The sequence below is a fragment of the Seriola aureovittata genome, chromosome 23, assembly GCF_021018895.1.
Source record: "Seriola aureovittata isolate HTS-2021-v1 ecotype China chromosome 23, ASM2101889v1, whole genome shotgun sequence".
NCBI classification, from domain to species: Eukaryota; Metazoa; Chordata; class Actinopteri; order Carangiformes; family Carangidae; genus Seriola; species Seriola aureovittata.
In genome coordinates, this window is record NC_079386.1 from 5,957,313 (window position 1) to 5,976,763 (window position 19,451).

General features: G+C 46.8%; 1 protein-coding gene across 1 annotated transcript in view; it reads left to right on the forward strand.

Moving 5' to 3' along the window:
* The window catches only part of kdm6ba (lysine (K)-specific demethylase 6B, a), a 95,224-nt gene that overhangs the window by 70,330 nt on the left and 5,443 nt on the right, over window positions 1-19,451 (forward strand). The window contains exons 6-15 of the mRNA XM_056368497.1: window positions 10,138-10,224; window positions 12,278-12,399; window positions 12,823-12,946; window positions 13,126-13,221; window positions 13,340-13,625; window positions 13,748-13,825; window positions 14,067-14,240; window positions 14,384-14,563; window positions 14,846-15,430; window positions 15,651-19,354. Coding sequence (XP_056224472.1) covers window positions 12,828-12,946; window positions 13,126-13,221; window positions 13,340-13,625; window positions 13,748-13,825; window positions 14,067-14,240; window positions 14,384-14,563; window positions 14,846-15,430; window positions 15,651-19,354 — 5,222 coding nt within the window. The 5' untranslated portion in view covers window positions 10,138-10,224; window positions 12,278-12,399; window positions 12,823-12,827. The remainder of the gene's footprint in view (window positions 1-10,137; window positions 10,225-12,277; window positions 12,400-12,822; window positions 12,947-13,125; window positions 13,222-13,339; window positions 13,626-13,747; window positions 13,826-14,066; window positions 14,241-14,383; window positions 14,564-14,845; window positions 15,431-15,650; window positions 19,355-19,451) is intronic.

Sequence of the window (19,451 nt, forward strand, 5' to 3'; positions counted from 1 at the left end):
CCAGGAGCAGCTCCGGTACCGGGAGTTGGACTCAGTGCCAGTTTGCGCTGTCAGGGAATTCCGGGGCCGTGCGGTGACGTCACGTAAGTGTGTGTGTATGTGCGCCTGTTTCGCTGTGCGTGCGTGTGTTTGACTGTGCGTGACTCTGTCCCTTTAAAACAGAGCTCAGCGCAACACGATCCCTGCGTGGCTGCTTGTGTGTGAAGACACAGGGAAAAAGGAGCTCGACGCAGAGACATACAGAGACTGGAGCGAGCGGGGCTGTCGCTGCACGGCAAAGGCAGCCATTATACGGAATAATAAGAAGAATATATAGAGAAGAACGAGCCTATCGCGGACATCACAGCCGTCAGCCGGCTCAAGTTTCATGGTTGTTTCGAGAGGAAGCGACAGAGACTAACAGGGATTACAGGGCTATAGCTGCTCCGATCAGCCGGCTGGTCGGGAATTTCTCTGCAGCCTCGGAGCTCCAAACTTGCGGATACAAAGACTGTAAAGGCGACCGTGGATCTCAAAGAACCGGATACATATATCGATTAGGAAAATATTTTATTTCTGGAGCGTCCATTTGAAAGACTTGAATGAACGGTGAGTGATGGGGCTGCTGTGAGAACCGGGAGCATTTAAAAGTCCAGTCGACTTTGTTTTGTTTGTAATAGGGGAAGTTAGTGGTCATGAAAAACTCTTTTAATATAATATGCCTGGATTTGTTTTACCATGACGTGCTCGATTAATGATTACTAGGAGAGGCTGTGGTGCCATTCAGGACAATGAGTGAATTACGGTAATTGATTAAAACGGAGCAGTTGATCATCTGTAATCGATGAGGTGGGGGAATTTCGCTGTGTTTTCTCAACCACAGGTGATTCTTTAATCCCACGCGTGTGTGTGTGTCTCACTTCGGCGAATTGTTTTCCTCACATCCAACACTGATCATCTTAACCGGACATGTTTAATCATTCATTGCACGTGGATGTGAGTGTTTTATGTAAATTGGTAGCGATGGGAATTTAAGGTTCATGGACTTTTGGCAGCAAATGTCCCAATCAAAATGTTTTCAGTTTTTAAGGGTTTGTCCCGGGGGAAACTAACTGAGCGCACTGCTGTGTGCGTGTTTCCGTGCAGTATTCAGTCCATATAAACGGCTGATAATGACACTGGCTAGGTTACAAAAAAGTTGTCCTAATACATCTATTCATGAAATAGTGAAAATGACCCAATCCTCGTATTGCTTTGGGACACCGCGGGTCCTATTTTTGTCATGGTTGCCCTGAAAACTCAACTCATGATCATCCCATGGCTAGGAAAGGGAGGGAGAGCTGGAGGACAGGGAGAGAAAATTGCCTGTGTAAGGAGATCTCACGCCATTGTGTGTGTGTAGGAGTGGGTGGCTGTGCTGGAGTAGGAGTGGGGGTGGGCAGGATCACTGAGGTCGGCAGCCGCATAAAGTGAATGGATAGCTGCCACCCCCATCACCCCCAGTCAATCCTTACACATACAAAGAGCCGAATTGAAAGGAAGTGATTTGCATCACCTCTCCTTTGGGGGGAGGGGCGGTGTTTTGGGGCTGTCCTTGAGGTCTGGGTTTTCAGGGGTAGTCAGTGCACTAAAGTCTGACCACATTGTATTGTTTGGTCAACGTGATGTGTTGCCCAGTTATCACCCGCAGTGGGAACACTAGTCCAGAGTGGCCAACTAAACTGACTTTTTGCCTTTCAAACACACTCTGATGCTTGTATCCTGATCCGAGCTCTCTCTGATAATAAAGCAGCCGACATGAGTCAGCTGTGTTCGGTTATGGCAGCTCTTTACTTTTCACACATCCAGCTGACACCCATATATATATATATATATATATCGGTTTTGGTCCGTGCGTCTCCGCGCGCTTTGGATAGTTTGAACCGAACTGAAGCACAGTCATGAGAGAAGCATATCAAAACAAAAAAGGTTAAACGAGGGTAAAAACGAGTGGTTTGGGGGCGTGGTTAAGTCTTTTGGGATATAATTCATTGTTGATATTGGTGGCTGTTATTGCGTCACCGCCCTTAACCTTTAAGTGCTATCCACCATGTTTCACTGGTCGTCGGACATGAAGTTGATGAGAATTTGTGGCTGGCTGGAAAGGGAAGGGGGCTTACTTGTCACTTTATTGCCCGCAATAAACGGACCCGGGGCAGGAAGAGCAGAGTGTGCTGGCATGGGATCGCGAAGAAAACAAAAAAGGAGCCTTTGAAGGTTCACTTCCGATCAATCAGATCGATTGGCATGGAAACCAGCGACGCGTTTTGTCTCCGCGTTTGATGTCGGAGGTTGTAAAAAGTTAAAGCTTCAGATCGCTCCACACACTCTTGGCCTGCTCTGTGCTGCCTCAGCTCTTCCCCGCCCCCGTTTGTCCCGTGATCTCAATAGGAGCGTGTGTGTGTGTATGTGTGAATGAACAATCGCCGCCCATTTACTATGAGTGACGAACATGGAGGAATATTAAAGTGATACACACACACGCGCCAGGAGGGAGAGAGGGAGATGACGGTGGAAATAAAGCAACAATAGTGAGTGAGTCAGGCAACTTGAGTAAGCAGAAGAGGAGTGTGTGTGTCAGGAAAGTTTCCTCATCCCACCTTCCAACCCCCATTCACCATGTGTAGCTTTGATAGAGGTGTTACAGGGTGTCCTCGGAAAATTAAGGATTACTTTGATCTAATTAAGGGTTTTCCTTTATGTCTGTGGCTGGCATGGGAAATGGGTCAGTATGTCTTAAAGTACTTACTCATCGGACACTGCTGCAGCAGTTAATGGTGATGATGTGTGTGTGTGTCTTGGATGTGACAGTTTTGGGGGCTTCTCTTGCCTCTTGACAAATTCTGTTGCCTGTTACTGAAAACAAATACAATCAAGTGTGTGTGTGTGTGTTTCAAAGGGAAGCAGGTGGGGGAAGTGAGTGGATGTCATGATGAAACATTTGTTTGTGTGACACCGCACTCTTGCAGCTTTTCCAGTAAAGGGTGTCGATTCTTCTCCAGAAAGCAACACAAAACGAGAGAGCAATAGGGAAGAAGGGAGGTGCAGGACAACATCTGCACAGCTGACAGTTTCACAGACACTCCCCACACACCCGACACATCAGGCGTTAAAACACGAGTTCTGCTACGTGTTACCTGGCACAAAGGCTGGAAACTAGTTGAGGAATTTCCCATACCCAGTCCAATTCCCCTCTATTTATTTGACAGACATTAAGTACAGTAGTATTTATTTTTTGAAACAGCACTGACTGAATTTATTGCATTGTAATGGATATATGGATGATTGGCTGCCCTCACTAATGTAGTAAAATACCTTTTTAGTTTATTTAGTCTCCTATGGTACATGCAAACGCTTCAGCACACCAAGCTTGTTCAGACAGGGTGAAGGTTTTAGAGTTTTCGCTGGGGCCAAGAGGGGCAACAACTCAGTCAGCCAAGTGTGGAATTCCACCGTGCAGTGTGAGACTGCCTGGTGTGGATCCCAGTCTTTCAAAGTGGGGACCAGGGCTCAAAAAACCGGACAGGTCAACTTCTGGTGCGTCCACCATATGAAAAGGGTTATTTTTGTGCATTTTATCTCAATTATGTGCTAGACAAAGCTGACAGACGAGAACATGGTGAAAGGAGTGAGAGACTTAAATATAACAGTCCTGTTGTAGAATACAATGTGACGAAGTAGGCAATAAAACGGACAATAGGCAATAAAACAGCACAAAAATAAAGACAGTAAACAATTGAAGGGTTTTACATGCATATACCGCTGCCACTTTTTGAACATTAATAGGCCTTTTATTTTTGAAATATGGAAAAGCAGTTTGAATTAGATTAATCACTAACATGTATGGATGAAGTCATGGTCCTTATAATTTATTTCTCATTAGTTCTATGGCCCAGCAGGGTTCTGCTATGCTGCCAGCCAACCACAAGGCTCAGACATCCATAACTATAAATATTGGTCATATATGCAGCTGTGGTCTCGCTCCAGGTTCTGTTCCACTGTGTTTTGGACCTGAGAACAGTGAGGAAAAACAGATTGGTATAATTTAGTCCAGAAGTTGAGGAGTGAACTTACTGAGAGCTGTTACAGGAGCGGGCAGCAATTCATATGCAGCCACAATCCAAGCAAAGAAACTAGTGTATAACATGGCAGCATTTTAAATAGAGAATCAACAATGATATCAGAGAAAAGAAGAATATTTTTTTCAAAATTGAATCCATCCAGACTGAATAGAGCTGAGTTATAGAGTAAGGGAGTGTTTGCTTTCTGTTTCCTGAACCGAGTGAGAGTGAAAGGAAAGTTTTCCCACTGACTTCAGTTCCTTTCTGTTATCTCTGGCTTGTTGCCACTGATGATGATGCCACAGTGGAAGGGAGGTGTATGAACCTACATGCTGTGTGTGCGTGTGTGTGACTCATGCACAAAATTAAACAAACTCTCACACCTTGGAAAGAATTTTTCTTCTTCCTTCCTTCCTTTTTTTATTTTTTATTTTTTTAACCAATCCTCACCTCCCGTGAACACTTATACCCACCTCAACCACACTGGCAGAATAAATGGTAGCTCTGCTAGCAAGCAGGCTCATGTGCACCATTTCACTTTTTCCTGGAGGAAAAGCCTACATTAGCGATACATACAAGAATCACCAACATTGGTATTCGTAAACAAGCCTTTGATGTTCTTTGGACTAAATGAACAAACTGTCATAACAAAGCCACTCAGTCTGCGTCACCGTTGTTCTGATAAAGTCTAAATGATTGGTGTGTAATTACACCCACTGTAAGAACAACTCTGCAGTGGCCATCTGCACACATGCTGTCATTAACTATGAGGCATATAGGACGGACACACACACGTACATGTCCATGTTGTTTTTTGTTGTTCATACACACACAGGCTGCTGATGAGAGGAAGAGGATGGTGTGTGAGGTCAGCGTGTCCTGTGCCTCAGTAAACATGTTGATCAGTGAAGACCTGTCATAAACCTTATTATGAGTTCTTCTATGTCCGCCTCTGCCTCTCTATCTTAGTTAAATAACTGTTAGTAAAGACGCTACTGGTTCCCCTAGCAACTGTTACCCAGGGAGCAGAGTCTGTTGTCTTGTTTAGAGGATTTCTAAGATAGTTGTTGTGTGTGTGTGAGAGAGAGAGAGAGAACCCTGGATGTGGAATAGGAGCACCTGGAGAGAGACGGAGCTGTATGAGGGAGGGGGATTTTTTCACTTCTGATTTTGAGGCAGTTTTTCCTATGAAAAGAGGCAGCATGATGTTCTGTTTTGTCCTCAGCTTTTTTTAGATTTGTTATTGAGAGCAATCAACTGGAGAGGCAGAGAGAAAAGTTCTGGGGCTTTTGAGGTTGCTCAAGTGTGGAAATCGAGAGTGACGATGATCAAGCCATTGTCAGTTCTCAATGAGACGCCCACATCCTCTCTGATTTCCGGTTTGTCGGGATTTATTTGCCGTTTTCCTGTTCTTTAGACTCAGCAGCCAGGTGTTGAGTCATTTTCTTTTTCTGTATCTCATACACACACGTCTCGATTCAGACAGTGAAGTACCCAGAAGTGTTGTTGGGGCTGTCGAGAAATCCAGACTGATGCTTCCTTCCCCAAACACAGGGTTTCTGTGAAATGAAGCAGGGAGCACAAGTGACTGGGAGAAAGAGTTATTCATCACTTACATGCACACACGCTCACACTCATTCTGCCATCATATGTTTGTCACTTTTACCAGAAGCTAAAGACACACAGGTCAGAGCCAAGGAAAAGGCCTTTCAAGTCAGTTGACTGTCTTGTTATTGTCGACAAGATTGTGTGAATCATGAGTTGGAGACACGTGCCATTAACACAAGATGACTGTGTGTCTGAGTTATATTTTAGCAACCGTAAGTGAAACAGGTCCAATTTCTGAATTGACTCTTCTTGTTTCACATCTGCAACGACTCAGATTAGTCACATAAGATCAGTTATGTCTTCTTACAGTCAAAAGGCTTTTTTAAGATCCACCAAAACACAAATAAAGTTCATACTTTTTCAACAGGAAGCCACTGCCTTAAAACCCTTCTCTTAGACCTCTCTTCTCTCTCTCTCTCTCTCTCGCTCTCTCTCTCTTACGCACACACCCCCAAACCCCTCAGGGAGGCCTACTTCCTGTGGTTGTGACGACAGCTTCCTCTCCCCTCCAAGCTCTTGTTCCCCTTCTCTTTAACGTCACACGTCACGTGCATCTGATCTGTGTGTGTGTGTGTGTGTGTGTGTGTATGAGAGAGAGAAAAGGAGATGCACCACACTAACCCAGTTGTGTGTTGTCAGTCACAGCCCAGATGTCAGGGTGGTGAGTGCAACAGACAAAGGGGGCCTCATGTTTTCATGTTTTTCTGCCAGCCCCCCACCCCCCCACCCCCCCACCCCCCGCTCTTCCGTGTTTGGTTTCTTTTTCCACAAGCAGATGAAAATGTGGGTTAACTGTTTCTGTCGGTGTGTCACTAAGGGGTCCGGAAATCAACTTTTTCATCTTTTAAAAAAAAATTTTTTATTGCTTTTCCGCCAAAGCACTTGACAAGAATAAAACAATGGGTGGAAAAAGAGGTGGTGACAAGACAAACAGCTCGTTGACAGGTTGACCACCAACAGCCAGAACGAGACAGCCTTTGGTGCTTGTTAACCTGAAGCTTCTCACTGTCCTTTCAAAATCTACTCAAAGCTGAAAGGAGCAGCAGTGTCAACGCAGCAGTTTTAATGTGAAGATTTTGAATAATCCTCCCCCCTGTGCTTTAGTGACTCTCTGTCATGGCCCGAATGTAGAGCAGATGTGAGGGGGTGCATATATAAGCCAGGAAGAGACAAAGTAGACAAATAGGAGCTTTTATCTGGCCTGTTATGGCTGCCTGGCGTGCTGCTGCTGAGCATAGAAGATGTGGCCGTAACTGCGCGAAGGGTTGTGTCAGCGCTCTGTCCCCTGGACGGAGGGTCGTGTTGGTGAGATGGATTTTAGCAGGAGATAATGGTCCATCATGGAGGTCAGATGCTCCTGTGTTTGAGAGCAGGGGCTATGTTTGCTAGCTGTTTCCTTGGCTGACCTACACTACCCTGTGCTGGTTAGAACTCTATTCTGATTTTGTGAGTGTGTGCGTGTGTAGGGATGAAGTTAGCCCGCATCACCGTCTTGGAACGGTATGCGCTGACGTTTGCACACGCACAAACAAATAAACACATGCATACACGAACACGCACAGAGGCAGCCTGGCAACGATGGTGGGGGCGGATGAATGCAGGGGCTGGCTGTTCCTCTCTGTGTGTGTCTGTGTGTAAGAGAGAGAGAGAAATGCATGGTGTTTCCTCCCGAACATGATCTCTATCTGGGCCTGATTATGTAATGGCCAAATCGAGTAGAGAGGGCGAGGGAGGACAGAACAAGACAGAGAGAGAGGGAGAGAGAGAGGACCATGCATGGCCTTTCCGTCATCCTCGGCCAGAAACTCATTGCTGCCAAACTCTTCCCTCGCTCTGCTTTCTCTTATCTGCCACTTCTCCCAGCCTTATCTGGTCATTTCTTATCACACAGGCTCTGCAGTGACTTTACTAGGACAGTAACACACTCCAGCTGTCTGCCATTACCCCCTCCAGCTCCACATTTTCAGTGGTCTTATCGTTTACCATTGTTCATATGGTCACACCAACACTCTTACCCATCTGTCATGGGGCAATACTGGTTAACATTAATGTGCTTCAGAGTCAAATCAACAGACCAACAAATCATTCATGTTCTACTGAATCTTACATTTTTCTTACAATTTCGCTCAGCAAAAAGGAAAATCTGCCACCAGGATGAGAGAGGTCTGCCTCTTTCAGGTTGTTCATGTCTCACGACGCAGGAAAGAAGTAGAATTTTTTACACAGATGGATGTTTATTTTGCATTGCATCGCTGCCTCCCCTCATCTCTCTCCAGTCTATTTTCCTCTCGTGGCCTGAGTGGTTGTCTGGCTGGGGACCAGTGCAGGCCAGTGGTTGGCAGGGGAGGGTGAGGGTGAATAGATTAAGGCTACTGCACCAAGTCAGACGTCATCTGAACATCTTAATTTCAACCACTTGTTTCCCTCAGCTTGTGTTGGGCGTGCTTCCCTGTGTATAGCCACAAGCTTGTGACTTTGGTTTGTGTGTCACGTGGGATTATTGTGGATTTATTTATTTAGTATGTGTTTGTGTGTGTATATATGTTTCTTTGTCAGATACCACAGAGGATTCAGAGCTCCTTTATTTTCTTTCTTGCCTCGTAGTTGGTGTGGTTGACAGCAGTTGGCACGGCTTTGTTTGCTTGCCAAAGCTTCCTGTTTGGCCCCGCCTCCCAGCTGATAGCTGGTATTGCCGGGACAATAACTAACTTACGTAACTACGACAACGAGGGCGTTGACAGGAACCACTCTTTGATGGGGGGGGGGATTTCACTTGAACAAGATGTACCATAGGGGAATTTTTGACGTGACAGTGAATTATGTCATCTGTTTGGTAATAATTGATAAATCTATCAGCTGTGTATAAGGAGTAGCGGAGACATTTGACAGCGACAAATTCTTAAATTACTTTCACTTAACCTTGATTCACTTACTGTACACTTTCACACTTACTGCAGCTTGTTGTGGTTAGATTGAGGTTAAAGCAACTTGAGCACTTGAAGTGTTCATGATTTCACTGACGCTGAATATGTAACAGTTCAATTTTAACTTTTTGATTGGTCAGGCGTTATCAACACAACGAATATGTGTGTGTGACAGGGATCATCAGATTGATCACTATTTCCTTCTATAATTTTCCTCTTCATTTATCTGAAACTTGCTGTTTGATAGTCTGATTCCTCCCTCGGCCATGAAACCCCCCTGTAGCTTGTCATCAGTTCCTGTCTGTTTATGTAAATACACATACACGCACGTACAATCAACCCATGCGGCATGTTGCATTGGACGCAGAAATGATATCTCAAACTCCGAGAAATTCCCGCTGCTGTCACATCTGCAATGGTGCAGAAACACGCCCCCGGTCACCTGACTGTAAGCGGTGTCCCAGGAGGGCGGAGTTTAGGACTGCGGTTTTGGGTAAGCCCTGTTTCTTGGTGCTGAGTCATCAGGGGTTCCCCCAAAAATGAAATGCGTAATGCTGACACACAGACACACACTCTCACTGTTTTCTCCTCTCACACACTGAACCCTAACTCATAGCTGACATAACCACACTTCATCGCTTTGGTATCATCAGATAGAACCTGAGCTGGTATGTAACACTGTCTGCCGTCTGTGTACACTATCTGGTTTCAGAGAGCGGAGTTTCTCACACTGTGCTGGTGGAGTGGCTGTGAGCAATGTGATAGCCAGGATAGCAACTGGAATAGACGACCATTTGGTCACAACAGACATAAACACACACCCTCTATAAAAGTGGTAATTACAACTTCACCACTTATGTCCCTGTGTGCACTCTCTCGTCGTAACTGGCTCTCTCACTAAATTTCTCTTTATATCGTCTTCTAAATGTTTCTATTTTAAACCTCTCGTTCTGTCCCACTCTCTTCTTTCTGTATAATGTCATGTGTTTTATTATTTTGCAATGTTTCCGCAGTGCTACTCTTTCACGTGTGATAGTTGACTTAGCCTGCTCAGCTCTTCCTGTTAGAGTGAGATCAGCCTTGTTTGTGTGTCTGCTCACTCTGCTAAGCTGCAGCTAGTCTCACCATTGTGTCTGTGAGAAGAGAAAGTGAACGAGAGCCCCCCCCCCCCCCCCCTTGCTCCCATTGTGTTGGCCTCCCTGCTGATTTACCCCTTCGCCTCTGAGCCACCCTCAGGTTTTCCTCACTACTCTGAAACCAGGCGTTACCTCAGAAGTCAGGAAACCAGGAGGGGTGAGGGTAGTGACGATTCGCTGTCTAGAAAGCCAGAGAAAAGAAGCAGCAGGACAGGGGCTTCTTAGTTCATACTGACATCAAAGACCACCCTCAGCTGTGAATTGCATCATATGCTTAGAGGCTTTAGGTTGATGACAGTTTTGATCATATCTGAGTATCGTGTTTAGCGTGGCTTCATGTTGTTTTTATGACAGCTTGACATAAATGTTTTTGTCTTCTGTGTCTTTCAGGGTTGAGGAGACCCCAGAGAGATGATTGACAGCCAAAGCTGAGACTTAACACAACTGTGAATCAATAACTAGGTGCTACTCTAAAAGGTACGCTCAGCATGGGAGTGTGTTTGTATCAGTTTGTCTTAAAGCATGTTGAGTGCAGTCTTGACAGTTAACGCCAGCCTATCTTCACATAACAGCAGCGGCTGGTGGATGACGATCCCTGTGAGGCAGAAGGGAAGAGATAGAGAGGGTGGGGTGTGTGTCACTCTATAGCACCCCTCCTGACGAGCTAAAAGTGTACAGCGATTGAAATATCCCCTACTGGGCTTTAAATAGAGGCAGAGAGATCCAGAGTCAGTGGGAGGAAGAAAGGAAGAGGAGAGGAACTGGTGGGTGGAAGGACTGCGTATGACCAGAGCTAATTTAGGAAAACTGGTGGAAGAGGGCTTTGCTGAGCAAGAGAAATGAATCATAACCTGTGTGTGCACGTCTGCTACTCTGCCATAATGCATTACGCAGTACAGTTACTCACTTCAAGGTGTTATCATTGCATTTCTTGTACATTTGGGGCAGCAATTCATTGAACAACTTATTAGTTTTACATTACATTCCCAGGTTGATGGAGAGCACATGGACTTCTTTGTATCTTAAAACCTTCTGTCTTTTGTATTGTGTGTGTCCAGGTGTGTAATGGTCATATTTAATCTGTTGTGAGTGATGAGATGGGATACTTACTGTTTTTGGATAGTTCAGCTTGTGTCTGATGTTTAACAGATGATACAAATGAGGGTTTTATCTGTACAACAGAAGTATATGTTTGTTGCTAGTTTTTAACAGCAGTGGTGAATATGCAGGTGGAAACACATCCTCTCAGGTTTGGTCAGGTATCTCTTTTGTTGTCCTTTATGAATCAAGGTACTTTGAAACATGGACTTCTTTGTATCTTGACACCTTCTGTCTTTTGTATTGTGTGTGTGTGTGTGTGTGTGTGTGTGTGTGTGTGTGTGTGTTGTGTGTGTGTGTGTGTGTGTGTGTGTGTGTGTGTGTGTGTGTGTGTGTGTGTGTGTGTGTGTGTGTGTGTGTGTGTGTGTGTGTGTGTGTGTGTGGTGTGTGTGTGTGTCTCCAGTGTTTCAGAAAGCAGGGGAGGGGAGCGAGTTATCTATGAGCTGCTTTTATGTCTTTTTCCCTCAACCGTTTTCCTTTGTGTTTTCTGTGTGTGTGTGTGTGTGTGTGTGTGTGTGTGTGGGAAGGTGTGTGGGCGTTTTCATGGCACTGTTCCTACTCTCCACTCCACCTCCCTCCATCCCTTCCCTCCTCTCCATCTCTATCTTTTCTCCTTAATCTATCCTTCCATCCTGTTCAGACCGTCTGTCGCTGCTGCCCCCCTCTCCCTCTCCATCACGCCTGCCGTAATGAGATTAAACCTTGGTGTATCCACCGGGCATGCACATGCACACACACTTTATACACACACCCTTCAGAACACTGCAGCACACACATAATCATCCACTTAAGAGAGCACACTATTCTCTCTCACATGCACTAAACCAGCACAAGCCTGACATGAAAATGCAGCTTGCACACTTGGCACTGCTTCCAACACCACACACTTGAGCACAAACACACACACACTTGGCATGTGACCAAGGCCTCTCACTCTTAGTCTTTCCCTCTGTCTCTTGTTATCAGGAGGCCCATGGTAAGGATTACAGTAACCCCAGGTCTGTCCTCATAGGTGAGCTCCCCACTGAGCCATCTGGGCTTCAGTAATAATCCTATTCTGTAGCAACTGGTTTACTAGCACCCCCTACAGGCTGAATGATGCATAGCAGCCACCTACAGACAAAGAAGTCATCAGAATTTGAGACTTACAGTGAATTTATTCTGCAGAAGCAGAATATGAAATGCGAAAAATGATGTACAGAAGCTAGAGTTTTTCTTCAGTTTGCCGCTGCAGTCGTACTGACTTTTGCCTGGCTCTCCCTTGTCCTATATTCTACCTACACCCTCCCTTGCTGCTGGCAAGCTCTCCAACTCACACACATACACCCACCATCTAGCCTATATAATACAGAGCCCACTGGCGTTTATTGAATTTTCAGTGTGTCTGTGTCTCTCGTTCTCATAGTGGCTTTGCTGTTTTCTGTCTCTGCAGCCAATAGGCTTTTGGGTTCTTGGTGCTGAAGACAGAAGAGTCCGACAGTACAGATATTCTCAGTGTTGGAGTGAGGCCCTCTCTGTGCTGCAGTGGAGGGCTTCACAGACATAGCTAGTCTGGTAAGTATGAGCACTCTGATATAATTTCTAGCACTCACGAATGGCAGTCTAAAAGTAATTACACTGCTAAGTCTGATTAAACCCTTGGTCTATAATAATAATAGTGTATAATTTTAATGGGCTAACTAGTAATTCCAGTCAAGTGGATTTTTAAAGTGAGCCTGACCCTCATGTAGTTTTCCTGCAAAATGAGAGGTCTACCACAAATGCTATACTATTAAAACACATGATGGTACTGAGAGATAAGATCTTGTATTTGTCAAGAGAGTTCATAGTGAGCTTCAGGTAATTACCACCTTTTTAAAATGTGTATCATTTTAAGACATAACTTTTCATTAAGCTCTACAGTCCATGTGATGATGACAGTAAGTCTGTGTATGTGTCTGTGCATTAATTATATGACTGTATTACTAACTTACACAGGCTGGATGCATCACGCAGTAGAGCAGTTTGGTGGGCGTGGCACACGGGATTCCTTCCCTCTGGACGGACTCAACCGGGGACCATGGGCTCCCGTGGGCGGCCGCGCCTGGCAGCCACCTGCCAGGTCTGAAGCCATGACAACAGATACACACAAACTTCTTTGTCAACTTAAATCCACCTGGTTGAATCTGTCATTTGAGCTCAAAAGTCATAATTTTACTGCAGAAACAAATTTATAGCTCAAATAAGCTTGATTTACAGCAACCTGATTGTTCTCTGTGTGCTGTCTCTGTTCCTCATTAGGTGTTCGCCTGGAATGAATCAACACCAGCTCCTTCCCCATCTACCTCCTGGTCCTATGGGTGGACTGAACCATCCCAGTAAATTCTTCAGTAATGGGTAAGTCATGCACAAAATGATTGGTGACATCAGAGGGTAATTTATTTATAGAAAATGCTACAATGAAACAAGCTTTGTTTCATTTGGATGTCTTTCTGTCTTTTTTTTGGCTGTCCAGGCCCATGAGAGGAGGTGAGAAGCTTGAGCTCCCACAACCAATATTACCAGGCCTGCAGAGGGAGCAGCAGAGACCTCCTCCTCCTCATCTTCATCCTCCGCCTCCTCACAGAGCGTGGGAGCAACTAGGCCAGCTGTATGAATCCCACCTCCCTCCTCAAGGACATCCTGTTGTGCCCCTGCCCAATGAGCACGCACTCCGACTCCATAATGGAAGCTACGCTGGCAGTGGCGGACCTCCCCCTAACCCACATCTTCCCCACAGCAGGCCCAACCCACTGCTGAAGGTGAGGACCAATGCTCCACATGACTTAACAGCAGACAATTATGCACCAGAGTAAAAAAGTTTTTCTTAGATGAAAGAAACGACTCCGTTCACAATTTGTGTTGTCTTTGCTGTCTGCTTTAGTTTGGGGGTCCTCAGGAGCAGCATGTTCCCAGGGGTTCATCATTGCTGGGAGATGAGGTGTGGGCTCAGGTGCACCAGGTAAGAGCTCTCTAATTGGCTACGATCACATTTCATCATCCTTATAGACACAGAACAGCCCCTATTCTGTCATTTCTTCTTCAACCAGAATGATGCAAGTCATACTCCAGTCACAGCCGCTGTCTCTGAGCTTTGGCTGAACATTTCACCAAAGAAACTTTTTCAGTGACAGTGCATTAGTTGCTGAAGTTGTCTTCACTTTTCACAACACTGACCCTCCTTTCATTTTTTCTGTTCACAGCAGAGAGGCTACCCCGGGAAGATGCTAGGGGGTCAGCTGAAGAGACCGGGCCCTCCATTGGGAGAGCATTCTGTTATCCAGCACACTCCTCCGCCATCCCTGCACCCGTCATCCCGCCTTCCTGTAGCCGAGGACTGTCCCAGCCCCAGCAAGAGGAAAAAGAGTTCGGATCAGGTATCAGACGGGAACAAACATTTTCTCTTTTAATACCAAAAAATTGCCACAAAGAGTACTAATTTATAACCTCAGCTGTAGAGCTTCTGTACAGTTTGTTCATTTGAGTGGTAAATATTGTTATGTCTCATTTCCCTTTGCAGGTATCCCATCCTGGGCTGCAGCGTTTCTCTGGTCCTGGTCAGTCTTTATTGTCTCAGCAGCAATCGTCAGTCCACCACCACCCTCCAAAACCTGCCTTCTGGAACCCCCTTCATAAGGAAAGCACTCCCTGGCAGCCCCACATTTCTGACCGCAAGAACCCACCATCGCAAGAGTTCCAGGTCTGAACAGTGTGAAAATATCACTTCATTGATTATATGGTACTTGGAGCCAGGGGTTAATATTTTACTATTGACCACGATCAATAGGAAAACCTTCACTGGATTGAGCGGTGCCATAAAGACTTATTGATTCTATTAGCTGTCTGAACCTGAGTACTGTTGGTTTTGATGTATGCACCAGCAAGCCCAGAATTGATTTCCTTTTCCCTATTCTGTTAAGTGCAGCAGAGATCAAATCCTTTTATATCACTCTAATCATCCTCATTTGCTTTCCCGCTACAGGACACCAACAAACAAGGAATGGGCAGCTACACCCAAAAGTCCTCTCCTGCCTCTTCCACCCCTTCAAACCTCTCCCCTCCACAAAACTCCTCTCCGGGAAGCTACAACCAGGGATGTGCTCCTCAGCTCCAGAAAGACACGTTCCAACCTCAGGCTGTAAACCATCAGTCTCCTCACTCCTCCTACCCCAGTCCCAGCTCCAAACTGGGGCTAGCTCCACCCTACCGGGCCATGGAGCCTCGTGGTCCTCACAACCAGAGAGGCCCTCTCATTGGGGGCCAAGGTGGCAGCCACGCTACCTCTTACACGGCATCTACCCCAACCAGAGGGGACAGAGATCAACATCTACATGCCCAGTCATCACCAGCAAACCCTCCTGCAACCAGCAAAAACAGCAACAGCAGCAGCAGCAGCAGCAGTGTGCCTTACAGCCACTTCCAGCCTCATCCAGGGTTGGGGCACCAGGGTCCCCCTCCTCCCCCTCCTCCTCCTCCTCCTGCCAGCAGCACCTCAGTACCTCAGCAACAGCAAAGTGGTCCCCATGAGGCCTGGAGATACCAGAGCAGGCCCAGCAGTCACTCCCTGGTGAGTCATTCATGCAGTAGTTCATATGCACCATGTTTATATTAGTTATTGTATTCTTCTGCAGTTGTCAGTGTAAAAATCACTTCATAAAAAACAGCAAGTGTTTTTATTCTGAACTAAACAGGCTTAAAATTGAACTGTAACCCAGATGGAGTTGTTTAGATATAATGGTCATTCTAAAAGTAACTGTTTGAAAATGGCTCTGTATGTGTTTCTTAAGGAGTCGGGCATCTACAGGCCTCCAGGACTGCTACCTCAGCGCCAGCAGAGCCACAATCAGGTCGTGGATAGTCGGGTTCCCTCTCAGCACCACCATCACATCAGCCCTCCTTTGCCCGCAACCTCCACCCGAACACCTGTAATTACCCCCAATGTTCCCATGTCCCAGGCCTCCAGCTCTATCAGCAGCTATAGCAACAGTAGCAGCTCTAGAGGTGTAACTCTGGCTGGTGTCTCCAAGGTGACCACATCCCCCCCTGCTGGCTGCTCTGTGAACAATGGCAGCAGTAACAACAGTTGGCAAAGAGGACGAGAGCCAGTAACCCAAACCTCCACCAGTGCCGTCATTAGCCCCACCTCTCAGCTGGGTGCTCTGCTACAACCAGGTTGTCAGAGAGGTCAAGCTCCCACTGCCAACCAGCCTCACCAACAGGGGCTGCTCAGACCACAGCAACAGGGACCCACCAAGTCCCAGCCCATGAAGGAGAAGACATCGTATTATCCTAAGGCTGGACTGGAGCAACATCCTGCATTTTCCTCATCATCATCTTTGTTCTCCTCAGGGCACCAGAGAGCAGGAGACAGTGTAATAACAAGCAGAGTCTCAAATAACCTTCCTCGCTCTCCTACTACATACTGCCCAGCTCCTCACTCCACTGTCAACTCTGCCCCTCAGCCATCCAATCCAACCCTCTCCTCCAGACTGGGTCCTCAGCCAGACTCTGCGTTAACACGAGGGTACTCTCGGTCCCAGATTCGTCCGCCAGTTCCAACCTCTGTCCCCCAGTCCATCGAGGAGGCTCTAGACAAGCTTGATGCTGAACTAGAGGGACACATGCAAGCTGAGGAAAGGAGGAAGAGGGACAGAGAGGAGCAAGAGAGAAAAATAAGAGAAGAGGAGAGGCGAAAGAAAGAATGGGAAATGAGACAAAAGCAGGACGAGGAAAGGAAGCGGAAAGAACTGGAAAAGAAGAAGGAGGAGGAGAGGAGAAAGAGAGAACTAGAGCGAGAGGAGGAGAGGAGAAGGAGAGAATGGGAGAGGCAGGAGCAAGAGAGAAAGAGGAAGCAAGAAGAGGAGAGGAGGAGAAGAGAAGCGGAGAGGCTAGAGGAGGAGAGGAAAAAGAGAGAATGGGAGAGACAAGAAGAGGAGAGGAAAAAGAGAGAATGGGAGAAAAAGGAGCGGGAAAGGAAGAGGAGAGAGCGGGAGAGGCAAGAGGAGGAAAAGAAGAGGAGAGAAGCAGAGAGGGAGGAGCAGGAGAGGAAGAAAAGAGAACTGGAGAGGCAGGAGGAGGAAAAGAAGAAACAAAGAGAGCTGGAGAGAAAAAAGGAGGAGAAAAAGAGGATGGAGTGGAAGAAGGAGGAGGAAGCGTGTAGTGCAAAAGGCAAAGAACAGACTGCTATTGAAAATCTGGAGAGACTGCTCTCCAGCAACTCCTCCAGAACACCCCCACCTCCTCGCCTCTCTTCTATTACTGCATCTCCTTCAGGTCCACCGCCCCCCAGTTCCCAGGCTTCACCCCCCTACCCCTGGCTAAGCCGTGGTGGTGTACTCCCCTGTCCACCGGGCCAAACGCCCACCACCACTACTCCTGTAGAAAGGCTGCGGCCGCCTCCTCTTACACCTCAGACTGAGTATGCCAGAGAAAAGCAGAGGCAGAGGGAGCTGTGGAGCAACAATGGCGGAACGACATTCAGTCCCTCATCAACACACAATACCTCAGGGATGAACCAGCCGGTGTACCCCAACAAGCCCCCGGCAATGCAAGCCGCACCCAACCAATCCAAAGACTCAACCAGGGAGAGAGACAGCAGCCAACACTCTCTCCCTACTATGGCACTTAGAGAGCCCCCCAAACTGTATCAGGCTTTTCCCAGAGAAAACCCTCCACCTTTATCCTCCACCTCCAGCTCCACAGGGGGAATTCTCAACAAGCGGTTGACAGGAAGTGGTTTCGAAAATGCCAGCAGCAGTGGCAGTGACTCAGACAGTGCTCAGTTTGAGGAGGAGCCCTCCGAGTTGTCCACACTCCTCCCTGATGGTCTGGCTAACATCATGGCCATGCTGGATGAGTCGATCAAAAAGGAAGAGGAGATGTATAACAATGAGAAGACTGGGTCCACAGGTCTCCTTGACAACTTCTCTCTTAGTGTCCAGCCTATCAAGAGCTACCTGTGTGCCCCAGACCTCATTCCAGCAACGAAGCATCAGCCCAACCAGGAAGACTTTGGCTCCAATCCCCATGCTAGCCCTCCTGTGCTCAGCCGCCAAGGCTCTCTGGCATCCCCTTGCAGCCGGACATCCTCTCTCAACGAGGATGATGAGGACTACCTTAAACCTTCTCCAAATGTCTCTAAACACTCAATGGACATGGGAGTGGGAGTTGGGAACACCAATTACCGCCACAGTGACCTGGCTAAACTTTATGGCCTCCCTGAGCAGACTAAAAGTGAGGCTGATGAGGACGATGATGAGGAGGACTCTGAGACCCCATCTTGTTCACCACCACCCCAAAGACCTCACCTCCACCAAACAGGTGTAAACAGCATGTTCAAGTCCCTAGCAACAGTCATAGAGAGCCAGAAGTATGCATACAGAGGTGGGCCTTTTGGGAGACCACCTCCATCAGCTTTGGTTGGGGTGAAATATTCCTCTTCACTGTCACTAGGTCCTGATATCTGCCGCCAGCAACAAAGTGGTTCTCCCACATCAGATTCAACCAATCCACCATTGAGTCCAGCTGTCCCACCTTTTAAGTCCTCTCCTCCTCTGCTGGAAGACAAGAAACTGAAAATAGAGGATGCTGACGTCTGGAGAGATCATGGAGAAACCACAGAAGAAATGATAAACATGATCAAAAAGGAGAGTGTTCCTACCATAAAGCCTATTAAGGTGGTCAAGGAGGAGCAAAGGTTGAAAACCATCTCAGACTCTTCTCTGGACGAGTTGGGAAAGAGCTGCGAGGTCCTGCTTGGCCGACAGTCACTTTCTAACAAGAACTCCCTTGATAAGCCGGACAGTCGTGGCAGACTGGAGGGCAGCCACAAATCTGAGAAAGTAAAGGAACACAGAGATAAAGACAAAAACAGAGACAGGGAGAGAGAAAGGGAGAAAGAGAAAAAGAGAAAGCACGGTCACAGCCACAGCCACAGTAGCAGCAGGAACCATGACGATAGAAAAGAAAAAAAGAAGCATAGAGAAAAGAGAGAGGAGATGGCCTTTTCCTCTTCTTCTTCATCATCATCTTCTTCTTCCACCCATTCCAGCTCTAGCCACAAGCGGCACAAGGATGGTAAGAGCCATAAGGAGAAGAAAGATCGCAGAATTCTTGGTGACCTCAACCTCCAGAGCAAAGAGGGGTCGGAGAAGAATCGGAGTCACTATGACACGGATAAAAAGAAACGCAAGGAAGCATCAGGTGCCAGCTCTACCAGTGAAGGGGAGCATGCAGAATGGACCTCAAGGAGTTCTGGAGAAAGATCTTCTGAGCATAAAAAAGGCTCTGAATCTGGTCCATTAGGTTCCACGGACTTTTTGAAACTGAAGGCACTATCAGATGGGCCACCCAAGGAGCTGAAGATTCGCCTGATTAAAGTGGAGAGTGGGGACAGGGAGACATTCATTGCCTCTGAGGTGGAGGAAAAGAGAATCCCACTGGAAGAAATCAGCATCAAGAACACTGCCAGTGAAATCATCAGGTCCTGCAAGTAAGTGTACTGTGGAGGAAGACTTTTCTAAAAAGGGATTGAATGTAAAATTTCATTAGGGATTTATGAATCTAAAAGACTGAGATTGGATGAATAT